Genomic DNA, 13,137 nt, shown 5'->3' with positions numbered 1-13,137 from the left:
GGGGCTGCAGGGCCGTCTCCTGCTGGTGGGAGGCTCTGGCCAGGGAATGTGGAGATTTGCACCCCTTGGCCCCTGACAGCTGCTGGTCTGGGCTCAGGGCTGTCTGCTGCTCGTGGGTTTGGAGAAGAAGAGAGAAACTTGCTAGTGGAAATTGAAGGGTGCCCTAGTGATTTACATGATCCCTTCTCCCCCTGCCCATGCATCCCTGTGGCTCCTGGGGCCTGCCCTGGTGGCTGGAGGGATGGTGGGGCTCCCCATTCCAGCAGTACTGGCTGCTCGCTGACCACTGCCTTCCCCCCAAGGCTGCTGACAGATTGGAGGTTCACACGGGGCGTGGAGGAGCAGACCAAGGCTTTCCTGGATGGCTTCAATGAGGTGGTGCCACTGGAGTGGCTGCGGTACTTTGACGAGAAGGAGCTGGAGGTGAGCTGGTGCCTGCGCTGGGGTGGGGCCTGGGGGTACTGGTGCTTCCCACCCTGCTGCCCCGGCAGCGTCTCATGGTGATGGCAGAGCTCACAGGCTCCGTTCACACCCCCAACCCTTCAGCTCTGCTGATGGAGCTTCCCCACCCCAAGTAGTCAGGTTGGGTCTGTTGGGTCTGTTAGCTAGAAAATGTCTCTTTGGAGGCGAGGAATTCCTCTCAGACACCTCCCTTGCCAAGTGCTGGAGCCTGCACCTTGTGAAGCCCAGCACCAGAGGAGTCGGTGCTCTGAAGCAGGGGTGTAGGGCCTTGGTTTTATCCCCTCGCTGATTGTCCCCTGTCCCCAGCTGATGCTGTGCGGCATGCAGGAGATCGACATGAATGACTGGCAGAAGAACACCATCTACCGGCACTACACCAAGAACAGCAAACAGATCCAGTGGTTCTGGCAGGTCAGTCCCAGCACCGGCAGCGCCTCCGTCCCTCTGGGATCATCCCCTGCCCCAGGCCCGGGGCAGGCAGCCTCGCCAGGCTGTCAGGAAGAACAAACGCAACCTCGAGCACGTGTTCAGCAAGAAGCATTTGGCTGTGGCTGGCAGAGGAGCCGGCACCACGGCCGGAGACAGCAGGCAGCACTTAGTGGTCAGCATACTTCTAGCAATAGCTGCTGCTCTGGGGCAGGATGATGGGAGAGGGGGATGTGGAGGAGAGCTGTGCCATTTCAGGCAGTGCTGCTCGCTGCTGGCCAGGAGAGAAAGGCGTCAAAACTGGCTCTGGATGAGGGCAGGGCTGGGCAGAGCTGCTCCTCACAGGAGGGACGCATTTGTCCCCGAGGATGCAGGACTGGAGGTGAGGGCTGGGCCATGTGCCCGGCGTGCTGCACCACCCTGGGCTGTGTCTGAGTGTGAGGGTGCGGTGCTGCGGGCCGGTGCCCCAGGCCCGGCTGGGCTGTGGGTTTGGGGGTGACGGGGATCCCAATCTCCTGCCTCGTTCTTCTTGTAGGTGGTTAAAGAGATGGACAACGAGAAGAGGATCCGGCTGTTGCAGTTTGTGACTGGGACGTGCCGCCTGCCCGTCGGGGGGTTTGCAGAACTCATCGGTGCGTATTCCCAGCCCCTGGGCGCCCAGCTTGGGTGGGATGTCCTGGGGGGACACGCAGTGGCTGTGCACAGGGGACAGCAAGTGGGATCTGGCTGTCCCTATCTCCTTCGCACACTCCAAGACAGCCCACAGCACGTAAGCAGTGAAGCAGCTGCGAGGTCTGAGCGTGGCGATTAGTCTGCTGGTGCACTGCACCCAGACAAATTCCTTAGCTGTGAACTGTGCCAGCGCAGTTAACTTTGTCAATCCAGCTTCTAACCTCATTTTGAATTAATTTGACTTTTTATTCAATTTTGATTCTTGTGTGATGAAGCCCCTTTTCCAGAATACCAGAGTGTGGTATTATTCTGCTCTCATCTTTTAATTTGCTGCTTTTTGGGGCCCGTACCAGCCTTTCCCTTACTTTCCTGGAATCGGTGTCAAGCTAACCAGCTAACTTAGACCACTCATTTATTCTTGCTGGCGTATTAGCTTTTTTTCCAGCCCGCTGGAACCTCTCCAGCATTCACAATCTGTTGAAAAGCGACCTCAGTGACTCAGACTTCCTGAGCCAGGTCCTTTAAAACTCTTGGATGGACCCGCTATGTCCTGTGGGTCTATGGATAAATATGTTTCAGCGCATGCTATTTAACCATCCTGCTTAGAAGCCGCGCCGTCATCTCTCTGTGCCGTGAATGAGCTTTTCAGCTTTCCTCTTTTTTGTATATCCTCTCTACAAGGGGGTCAGAACAGGCAGTGACTGCTGCCATGGATTTATGCCCTGATGTATCTCTCGGATCATGCGATGTGATCTGCTGGCTTACAGCATGTTGGAGGGTTTTCTTTTTCAGCTCCTGGTCATATAATGAGATTTGCTGTGCTCATAATTAACAGGCAGCAACGGGCCCCAGAAATTCTGCATCGATAAAGTTGGCAAAGAGACATGGCTGCCTCGGAGCCATACGTGGTAAGTTGTTTCTCCTTGGCCTCATCAGGAGCACACGGGGACAACTGCTGGCAGTCCCTGTGGGGCTGTGTGAGCCCCTGGTGCCCTCTGTCCCCTCTGCCCATGTTCCTGTGGGATGTAGCTGCTGTTCTGGGCTGTGCGTTTTGCCGTAGCTGCTGTGTGTGGTTGAGGCTGGAGGGGACTCTGCTGTGGGAGGAGAACTGGGCTGGCAGTGCTACTCACAGCCTCTGCTGTCTCTCCAGCTTTAACCGTCTGGATCTCCCTCCCTACAAGAGCTACGAACAGCTGAAGGAGAAGCTGCTTTATGCGATTGAGGAGACGGAAGGATTTGGACAGGAATGATGGAGCTTTGGTGCTTTCCCAGGGTGGGGAGGGCCCTGGAGCGCTGCTGGCCACAAGGTGCTGCCTGCTGGCACCCACAGAGCCCAGGGCCAAGCCCTCTCCGTGGGATGGTGTGCAGGCACCTGCAGACACTGTTGCTCTTGTTTCTGTGCGAGATCTGCACTAATGCAGCTCTGGGGAAAATGTGTCTGTGTTTCCCTCCCCAAACACATTTGAGGCATCACGGGGAGGTGGTTGTGAAAGCCTGGCTCTGCTCGGCTTGTGACGGGCGTGGGCTGGCACAGAGGGGATGGGACGAAGACCTGGGCCTCGGCAGGCAGCGCGTGGTGCGCTGAGGCTCCCTGGTCCCCCCTCGCAGTTACACGAGATCTGGTTTTGGCACAGGCTATTTTTCCCCTTAGTATTTTCTGCCTTTTCATGGTGTTTTAATACATGCAGGCGAGGAAATGAAATGGCTCTTGAACCGACTCTCAGGTCTCGTTTGGGCCCTATCTGGCACCCAGCAAAGGTAACAGAGAATCCCCAGGTGACGCCGGGGCCGATGCACTGCACAAGGGCCAGGAGGGCCCCTTCCTGCACCAGGCCCGTGGTCACCCAGGCCCAGGGCCTGGCCCAGCGTGTCTGTTGTGTGCGTCGAGTGACCAGGGTGTGGCCCCTGTGCTGCTGTATTTAATATAAAGAGGTGTGTTGCTCGGTGCTGGTGCTCCACCAGCAGCCCTGGGGGCTCCATCCACGTTCTGGGCACATCTGGCCTTTGCTTCGTTCGTGGATTCAACCCAAACTCCCTGCGTTTCCTCTGTCACGGGCCAGGCTGGTGGCAGGAGCTTCTGGAGCTGTGGCTGAGGGCAGGACCAGGGCTCTGCCCCGTGCCTGGATGCCACCTCCACTGCTGCCTGCCCTGCCCCAGGGGGAGGATGCGTGTGAGCATTGGTGTACATAGCTGTACATAAGGGAAGTCTGTGGATACAAGACATTGCAATAGCTTTTGACCGGTAACTGGATAGTTTTGTACTGCACCATCCTGCCTCAGCGACGCCGACTTCTTGTGCAATAAAGGATAAGCAGCTGCCGTGGTGCGTGTCCCTGGTCGGTGTGTCGTGCGGGAGACGGCCCCATGCAGCCTCTGGGGCTGAAGGGCTGTGCTGGGTGCCCACAACTCGGCAGCAGGATTGTCAACACCACCTCTTTTTTTTCTGTGCCCGCACGGTGCAGGAGTGTCAGGCTGGGCGCAGCGCTCCTGCCTGCCTTCACCCAACCTATAATCACACTCAGCTAAAAACGTCTCCAGGATGCTTTGCCAGGGCTGGAGCTGCCTCCCCGTGTCACCGTGTGAAAGCCAGAGGGGCACTGGTGGAACAGAATCAGGTGAAAGAGCCATCAGCCATAGGCTGGTGGTGTTAGTAAAGAACTCCAACACAAGCAGAACTAAACAAACCCGCTATTCATATCACCAGCGGCCAGCCTGCACCCAGTAATTTTGCTGTGACTTTGCTTTTCAGCAGCTGCCTTGGCTGCTTGGTTCTTTGTGTGGGTTTGGGGTGTTTTTTTGGGTTGGATGGTTTTTTAAGTCTGTACTTTTGGCGCACTGTGAGAGATCCTTGCCAAGTGTGGTACCGCGGGTGCCAGCCTAATCCCTGCCGAAGTGCTTCAATCCCTGCGGGCAGGCAGCCGGCACTCTGTAATCTCCTGGCACGGCTGTGGCTCACGTCCTGAAGCGCCGGGCACCACTCACGCCTTGTCCACTTTTGTCCCTTTGGCCCAGAGGGCAGAGACTTGCACGGCCTTCCCTGTCCCCCTGGTGTGGGTCAGCAGGTTCCAGCTGTGGCTGCTCTGGTGGCACCGTGTAATGAGGCTGATATGATATCACACTGTGCTCTGCTGAGGCCACTGTGTTTTGGTGCTGCCATGTTTTCACCATAAAGAATGAGCAAACGCGGGCTCCGGCGTGCTCTGTGCAGAGCCGCAGCGCAGCTACCGCCCCAGGAAGGCAGCCAAGCCGGTTCCTTCATTGGCACGGAGCGGTGGAAGCCGTGACAGCAGCAACGCGCCACCGCTGTCTATTTCATGGGATTGGCTAATTAGCAAGGAATCGCTCCTGAAAAATCCTCACGCCTAGGCACATGGTGAGCAGAATATGGCTATGACCATGTTTTACAGGAGGAAGATGTTCCTCAGTGTGGCAGCACTGTGCACAACCTCCATTCCTCACCAGAGCAGCATGCCCTCATGTCTCTCTCTCCCCGCTCTGTGTTTCCACCCCACAGCGTATCCCATGAGTCAGGAGGATCGGTTTTGCCTACTTTTTTTTTTTTTTTGAAGCGTCAGGTAACAAAACAGTCAAGCTCCATCTCCTCACTGGCCAGCGAGGAAGGACAGGAGAAATTAAATTTCACTGGCTTAGCACAAGGTAGAGCTGGCAGAAAGCAGCCACAACAGCCTCTTTGCACCTCTCAGTGGCACTTCCCAACTCAGTGCCTCCTCCTCAGCTCAGAAATGAACTGATGCCGATAAATCGGGTGTTGCCCAGCAGTGAACAGGCAGAAGACAAGTAGCAAGAACAAAGGCTAACACAGCAGTGGTTGCAAGCCTCAGCTGTTGGCCTAACGCTCCTGGAAGGCACCCTGGGGGATGGATGAGTGCAGTGCTTAAAAGATTTCCCCTTGGCTTTTACCCTCTCCCCGTCCAGTGCTGAGCCCCAAACTGCCAGGCTCACCCCACAGCAACTGTCTGCTTGTCATGCCAAGTGCCAACTGGAGATCTATCCAGCCATGTTCTAATGAAGACAAAAAGCAGGTATCAAAGTAGAAGAAAGCAGAGCCCTGACTCTTCCAACAAAAGAACCCGGCATCAAAGTGATTTAGTTTACAAGATTTTTAATTTACAAATAAAAAAACTACACATTTTACTTTTTCTCCTTTTTCTCGTCTTTCTTGACATCGCTCTTCTCCTTGTCCTTCTCATCTTTTCTCTCCTTTTTACTTTCTTCTTTTTCTTGTCCTTCTTTCTTCTCTGCATCCCTGTTGGCAATCTTGTTGTTGATGAGGTTGTGCAGGGCAACCACAGAGCGGATAAGAGACGCCAGGTAAACTACCACCATCTGGTCATTGGTCTTCAGATAGAAGGCCTTGACAAACTCTTGCAGGTTGACATCCGGTAGCAGGTTGAAGACATCCTGAAGGTGGTAGATGATCTGGTGATTGATTGGGAGTTTGCCCATGGCTACTTTCTCTAGGTAGCTCCTGATGTCCAGAAGCTTGGAGTTCAGTCCCTTCAAGCCATGGACCTGATTCGTGATCCGCTGGGACAGTGTGCCCACCGTTGTATCCTTGATATCTCTGAAACATCCACAACAGAAAGAATTGGCATTAGAACATAACTTTTCATTCTCATAGGAGGTGGCATACTCACATAAGAGGTCCTTCCAGCTTAAAAAGAGAAGCGGTTTGAAGCACAGCTGAGGTACAATTGAAATGAATGCTTCAAGTCAAAGAATGAGAACAAACTGATGGGCGTTACAAAGTGTATCTAAAATAGATCCTTGCAGTACCCTGCGGTGGGCGTATTAATATTTGGAATACTATTTGTAACACCAGTTAGAGAGAGAGAAATGAACAACGGGACTTCTGACTGGTGAGAAGGTGGCGTGGTTTGTACAGGACGACTGCTCTGTTTTCTGACTGAAGAGCCCCAGCAGCCACACCCCCCCCCAATCCTGCTCTGCGAGGGACACAGCAGCTGGGAACGCTTCCAAACGCTGCAATATTCTCCACTTTGATAGCTCGAAAATGTAGTTTCCACCATCTGATAGAGTTTCAGTGGGCAGTTACACATCTCCAGCAAGGAGTGAACATGCCAGGCAAGACTGCTAAATGAGGACACTCTTAACAGTTACGTAGCACGTTTCCTGCAGGAAGCTGGCACTGGGAGATGCCAGATGGATCGCGTCACTACTGTGTGAGTCTCAGGAACGCTTTCATGCTAAAGACACTTACCGTAGCAAGTGTTCAACACCAACTTCCTCTGCCTCCTCTGCTCCGATCTCGCTAGTCACGTGCTCAAACGTCTTGGAGGTCGGAGTGCCATCCTGAGAGGTGCAAGGACACAGGAGACAATCAGAGCGAGGACAGGGCTGAGTGCGGGTCCCAAAGCGCAGCCAGCGAGCCGATACGGCTGTCTGACACCCAAAGAGTAGGGCAGCTACTGTCATCCTGATACTTGCTTTCAGCCAGTTAGAAGCATGTAGGCAGATCCAGAAAATAAAGACTAATATGGAGGGGTTGCATTAAAATTACAATCTACACATGGGTGCTTAAGGAAAACATTTAAAAGACACACAGGCTGAATTTCTGCGAATGAGTTTTACCTATGTGATGTCAAAACAGAAAGCACCACTGGGGCTGTTGTGCATTCACAAAACTAAGAACCAATCCTGCAGATACAAGATCTACAATACTGGAAGCAGCTTCTCCTCCGTAGTGAGGGCAAAGAAATGAAACTTTCTTATATACACCCAAAATGTAATTTAAATAAAACAATTGCAGATGAAAATCTAAAGCTGACTAACTACTGGATGTTGTTTGTCTGCACGGTGTTGCAAGCGATTAGTCAGCGTTGCTCACGCAAGACCTAACTACTCAGCACCGGCACTACACAAACGAATAAGCAAGCAATACTCCAAACACCTCTGAGAACAGGCTGACAATGTAAAAGGGACATCTGAAGAGTGCTCCTCTCTGTGACTTTCTTCATGGCCACTGACATAACAGAAACAGGGAAGAAGTATCTAAACTACAAGGACAGTTAGAGCTGTGGAAGTCCTTAGGGGAAACAGTAGCACAGAGCTTTTCTTCCAAGAGCACTGGTAGATGAAAGCTTTAATTACAAATGTGTGGATTATGACTGGGATTTAACCCCTACTTCAGTAGATTTTGGCTGCAAGTCACAGGTCCTCCCTGGTGAGTGCAACATCCCCTATGGATTATAAAATATGGGTTTTTCTGAAGGATGTCACGGGATGTGCATCCCTCAGCAAACAAGGCAATCCTAACAGCCATCTTCTAATGGAAACCCTTTTCCTAGGAAAACACAGAGACACATGTTAAATACTCACATCGTGAACTTCTTCAACCGAAATATAGGCTTCTGTGGGCAGCCCCAGGTCCTTAGGCTTCACATCAATAATCACCAACACCTTAGGGAAAAGGAAATGTTTCAGAAAACCAGTTTTCATGCAAAGACTAGACAGAAATACCCAAGCTGGCTCTCCAGTCCACAGCAATGGTACACGGGCTGCTCAGAGGGGTTAACTTCAGGCACTGAGAAAAGACATCTGTAGCTGTTTCAAAAGACTGATCTGAGTTCCTCAGTCACTTTACAGCTACCCAGTCTTTAACATGCTGTATCACCAGTAACAAAGGTAGGGGCCAAGCGTTCCCAGAACCCCCATTTGGGAGAAGATGGGGTAGAGGGGTGGGAAGTGCCACACTTACAGAGTTAGGACAGTATCTTTTCATCAGTTCATTGATGGCGATGTCGTTCTTGTGCAGTTTAGGGCCTGTGTGGTACCAACCAACTATTCTTTCTCTAGCTGAGCAAAACAAGAAAGGATTGAAAATCAGAATCACGTGGTAAGACAACAGCAGAAAGATTTAGGCAGCGACTGGATTAGCAAATGAAGGGTGAAAACCTGATGCGTGTAGGACCAAGTGTAAAGTAGGGGGAATGAATCACGGTAGGCAGTGACAATGACATGGCTAGTGACAAAGACAGCTTACTGATTGTGCCTATTTCTTGTAGCTTACTAATCACATATATAACTTTACTTCTAAGTTCTCAACTAAACTGGACTATTTTTCATATTTCATCAATTTGGCAGGTACCAGGATATGACAGTGCGAAACTCTTGACAGCTGAGAATACAAAAAGTCTAGAGATGCAAATGGTAGCATGAGAATGACAACTGTTCCCAGGGCTGAGAACACTGAAGTTACGACCAAACATTCAGCTCGGAAGTCTCAAACTGAGCAGTGAAGACACTTCTTAAAGCAGTGTCAAAAAGCCAGTAGAGTAACTACTTAAAATGTGAGTTTGTAATGTTTATGTTCATAAAAAATAATTTCAGGGCACATCTGTGTGGAATGGGTTACAGAGAGGAAAGTTTGAAAGTCTTCAGAAATAACAGCGTTTTTGAAATCCAAATTCTTCTGAAGATACAAAGCAGTCAGGAGACTTGGGTAAACTAGCGAGGTATGAATTAATGTGTTAACAACACAAAATAGTTGCACAAATTAACCTATAGAAAATCATAAGTGGAAGTGAAGCCATGCAAGGAATTAGCATGGAGTGGCTTCTTATTTTTTCCTGTGAGGGTAGTGAGGCACCGGCCCAGGATGCCCTGAGAAATCATGGATGCCCCATCCCTGGAGGTGTTCAAGGCCAAGTTGGATGGGACTTGATGGGACTTTGAGCCCCCTGATCCAGTGGAAGGTGTCCCTGCCAATGCCAGGGGAGTTGGAACTGGGTGATCTTTAAGGTCTCTTCCGACCCAAAGCATTATATGATTGTTATGTGAGCAATTAACTCTCTACCTTACTATGAATTCACTTCCCTATACAGAGTCTTGAAATGTTCTACAAGCATATTCCTGACTGCAAGAAGACTTCAACTTACCGTTGACCTTCTTAAACATCCCATACATGTTCTCCAGATAGTCATGGTCTAGGAACCACACAGTATCATCCTTGTCGTCCTCATCAAAAGGTACTGGGAATAAACCAAAAAATATAAATATTTAAGAATTCAACTTCCAGAGTGAAAACATTTGTAGAAATACTGTTTTAGGATATCTTCGGCTGCCAAAGGAGAGTGGGTTTTAATCAGCTCCTGCAACACTACACTGCACAAGCTAACCTGCCACGCCAGTCAATTCTCTCAGGCAGAGGCCGCCTCATAATGACCAACAGTTCAGAACTAAGGAATGAAATGCAAAGAGTTCTGAGGGTTATCCTCAGTGGGACACCATCCCACGTCAGAGAGAAATCCTCCCACAGACAAAGGTGCCTCAATAGTGTGCACAGGCATTTGGTACGATAAACTGAGTGTCCCAGCAGATTTAATTTTGCGTTGATCAACAGCAGTCTGCTTAGAGAAAAATTAGTTTTCAGTGTAGAACATGTCATCACTGCTTTTATGTGCCACCAGAACATCACGAGGCACTTTAAGGACTATTTACCCTTGAGTAAATGACTGGTTATTTTGTCAGTTAGCATGTGTACAGGCTCAGTTCTGAGAACACTGACTGGCCTCAGTCTTTTAATATACACATATTGTAAAAGCTTCATAGCCAAAAAGGCTGTCAAAAAGACCCCAAACCCCTCCTTTCAACTCCAGTGGAAAAAATTGGAAAAAAGTAGTCTACACTTGGGAGAAGAACTCCAAATAAACTGTCAAAGTCTGAGACAATTTTGCTTTGTCACAGAGTAGCCCCACTGGGAAGGAAATGATCTAACTAACACAAATGGGTCAGCAAAAGCCATGCATTCAAGAACTACTTTTACCATTTAAGAGGAAACTATTTCAAAACTACGAACAACATATGTAGGAAATGAACCAGTATTTCACTGGACAAAATCTAAGGAAGAGAAGTAAAGTTAAAATACACAATAACTCTTTACACAAGTTGATGACAGCCACATCAGCACCGACAGCTGTGATTTCAGTACGACACGCTAAGACACTGATCACTCAGTAGAGGTCAGTGGATCCACTGCGGCAAAACATTCACCAGCATTTTAAAAGAGGTTTACATCCAAAACATTCCACATTGCACAATATTACAGGGAAGCTGCGGCACAGGACTGGCTGGAATAGGTGTATTTTTGACAGCAGTTAGCATTTTTTGTTAGGTATGGGGAACAATCTGTGCTGTGGCAGGGTGGCTTAAAGAAACCTAAATGCAATTCAGCTATTAAATAATTCAATAGGGTTGAACAAGGGCAGGACACCCAAACTCACCTGCAAAACTGTTGGACACATCTAGTATTTTCTTCTGCCAGGAGCCCAGCAGCACACCGACAACACGTTTCTGGTTTCCAACTTTTCCTATTCTAAATGAAAAAGACTGTCAGTTCCTACAACAAAAAGGTTGATTCAGGGAAGGAGGTTGCAGCAGACCACTGCATGGGTTCATGTAGTTTTCACAAGTGAAACAGCATGCGTGTTGGAGTAGAAGAAGAGGCATTATGATTGTTAATTCACATCCAGGGGTTGTGGTGCCCTCAGAATAACGTGGTCATAACGTGATGCAGAATGAGGACTCTACAGTACGATGCAGCTCAGGAGGAGGAATGTGACCCCAAGTAAGCCCCGCTACCGCCTCTCCGCAGGACAATGGGCTATAAAACAGTGAGTAAGCTCTTGGACTGCTCGATGCCACCCACAATTTGCTTTCCCAATAGCGAGCTTGTTTGCATTACGACATTTTTTTTGGTTTTTTTTTTTTTACATTGAAACTGCTTGTGAGGTGGCACAATTAAGTTAAATCAGGCACAAATGACACTAGGTGTTTAAAAGGAGGTGCTGTACCCCCTGCTCAGCTTTGGAACAAGCCCTGCTCCCAGCAGCTGTGTCTTAGGGAGCAGGATGGACCACAAAGCTGGTGAAGAGTCTAGAGGGGAAGTTGTATGAGGAGCAGCTGAAGACTCTTGGTCTGTTCAGCCTGGAGGAGACTGAGGGGAGATCTCATTGCAGCTTCAGAAGGGAAGGAGCAGGCGTTTATCCGTGGTGATCAGCAATAGGAGCTGAGGAAAGGGCAGGAAGATGTACCAGAGGAGGGTTAGTTGGATATTGGGAAAAGGTTCTTCACCCAGAGGGTGCAGGAGCATTGGAACAGCTCGCAGGGAAGCAGTCAGGGTGTCGAGCCCGGCAATATTCCAGAAGCCTTTAGACAACAACAAGGAGTTGGGCTCGATGATCCCCATCTGGAGCCCTGTGTCCCGTTCTGGAATCCCCAGCATAAGAAGGACATGGATCTGTTGGAATCGGTCCAGAGGAGGGCTACAAAGCTGACGCGAGGGCTGGGGCCCCTCTGCTCTGAGAACAGGCTGAGAGCTGGGGCTGTTCAGCCTGGAGAAGAGAAGGCTGCGGGGAGACCTTAAACCAGCTTCCAGCACTGAAAGGGGCTCCAGGAAAGCCGGGGAGGGGCTTTTACAAGGGCTTAGGGCGACAGGACGAGGGACAACGGCTTTAAATTGGGAGAGGGAAGAGTCACATTAGATATAAGGAAGAAACGTTCCGCCGGGAGGGCGGGGAGGCCCCGGCTGCCCCATCCCTGGAGGGGCTCGGCGCTTGGAGCAGGGGGTGCGACGGGATGGGCGGCGGGGTCTCTTCCCCCCGATCCATTCCGCGATCCCCGCGGGTCCCCCCAGCTCAGGGCTCTCCCCGTTCCCACCTCCAGGCGCTCGGCGGCTTCGCAAACCCGCCGGGCCCCCCCAGCGCCCGCGGGGCCGCGGCTGCCGGCCCGGCCCGTGACTCAGCGCCTCACCCGCGCGGCCGGCCCCACCTGTTGAAGTGATCGACGACGCTGAGCAGCACCAGCGGGTGCACCACCACCCGGTCCACCGCCAGCTCCGGCATGGCGCCCGCCCGGCCCCGCTGCTGCCGCCGCCCCGCCGCCAGCCCGGCCCGCACCGCCCGCTCCCCAGGCCCGCTCCGCGCCGCGCGGCCCCGCGCCCAGCCTGCCCCGCGCGCGGGGCGGGGACGGCGCCGCCATCTTGGAGAGGGCGCCGTCGCCCCTCCGGGCGCCATCTTAGAGAGGTGGCGGGAAGGGAAGGCGGAGGGGCAGCCGCCGCCATCTTGGGAAGGCGCGTGCCCGCTGCCGGCGGCGCGGCGCCATCTTGGGGCAGTCGCGTCGCTCCGGTGAGCGCGGGCCGGCCTCGCTCGGGGGGATGTGAGGGGCCTCCCGGTACTTGGGTTCGAAGGGATCTCGAAGCCCAGCCGGTTCCGCTCCCCCTGCCGCGGGCAGGGGCGCCTTCCGCTGGATCCGGTTGCTCCAAGCCCCATCCAACGTGGCCTCGAACTCCTTCAGGGACGAGGCAGCCACAGCTTCTTTGGGCAGCCTGGGCCAGGGCCTCCTCACCCTCATGGTGAAGAATTTCTTCCTCATGTCCAATCTAAATCTACCCCCTCTCAATTTAAAGCCGTTCCCCCTTGTCTTTTTGCTCTGTGTCCTTGTAAAAAGCCTTTCCCCAGCTTTCCTGCGGCCCCTTTCAAGTGCTGGGAGCTGCTCTAAGGTCTCCTCAGAGCCGCCTCAGGCTACCCAGGGAAGTGG

The 13,137-nt window shown here is 51.9% G+C and overlaps 2 protein-coding genes across 3 annotated transcripts in view; one reads left to right on the top strand and one right to left on the bottom strand.

The window, feature by feature from the left end:
* The window catches only part of WWP2 (WW domain containing E3 ubiquitin protein ligase 2), a 41,443-nt gene extending 36,890 nt beyond the window's left edge, over nucleotides 1-4,553 (top strand). For both annotated transcript variants that reach the window (XM_069868227.1, XM_069868226.1), the window contains exons 20-24: nucleotides 303-423; nucleotides 769-873; nucleotides 1,424-1,520; nucleotides 2,396-2,468; nucleotides 2,711-4,553. In XM_069868227.1, coding sequence (XP_069724328.1) covers nucleotides 303-423; nucleotides 769-873; nucleotides 1,424-1,520; nucleotides 2,396-2,468; nucleotides 2,711-2,810 — 496 coding nt within the window. In that variant the 3' untranslated portion in view covers nucleotides 2,811-4,553. The remainder of the gene's footprint in view (nucleotides 1-302; nucleotides 424-768; nucleotides 874-1,423; nucleotides 1,521-2,395; nucleotides 2,469-2,710) is intronic.
* A 1,113-nt stretch (nucleotides 4,554-5,666) lies between these two features.
* PSMD7 (proteasome 26S subunit, non-ATPase 7) lies at nucleotides 5,667-12,536 on the bottom strand. Its single transcript, XM_069868249.1, has 7 exons — nucleotides 12,370-12,536; nucleotides 10,824-10,915; nucleotides 9,480-9,572; nucleotides 8,300-8,397; nucleotides 7,921-8,001; nucleotides 6,803-6,894; nucleotides 5,667-6,145 (listed from the first exon to the last, which is right to left on the bottom strand). Exons 1-7 carry the CDS (start codon nucleotides 12,441-12,443, stop codon nucleotides 5,713-5,715), a joined length of 963 nt encoding a protein of 320 aa, XP_069724350.1. The 5' UTR covers nucleotides 12,444-12,536; the 3' UTR covers nucleotides 5,667-5,712.
* Nucleotides 12,537-13,137: the final 601 nt, after the last annotated feature.

Source organism: Phaenicophaeus curvirostris, chromosome 14 (genome assembly GCF_032191515.1).
Source record: "Phaenicophaeus curvirostris isolate KB17595 chromosome 14, BPBGC_Pcur_1.0, whole genome shotgun sequence".
NCBI classification, from domain to species: Eukaryota; Metazoa; Chordata; class Aves; order Cuculiformes; family Cuculidae; genus Phaenicophaeus; species Phaenicophaeus curvirostris.
The sequence above is the reverse complement of the archived record's forward strand: the minus strand, read 5'-3'. Positions and strand labels throughout refer to the sequence as shown.

What these genes read in the sequence shown, in the direction of transcription:
- PSMD7 (XM_069868249.1), bottom strand. Translation starts at nt 12,443, where the DNA reads ATGCCGGAGCTGGCGGTGGACCGGGTGGTGGTGCACCCGCTGGTGCTG. An exon ending in GATGTTTAAGAAGGTCAACG is followed by an intron (nt 8,398 to 9,479) that starts GTAAGTTGAAGT and finishes TGTTTTGCTCAG; the next exon opens with CTAGAGAAAGAATAGTTGGT. An exon ending in AAAGATACTGTCCTAACTCT is followed by an intron (nt 8,002 to 8,299) that starts GTAAGTGTGGCA and finishes CTTTTCCCTAAG; the next exon opens with GTGTTGGTGATTATTGATGT.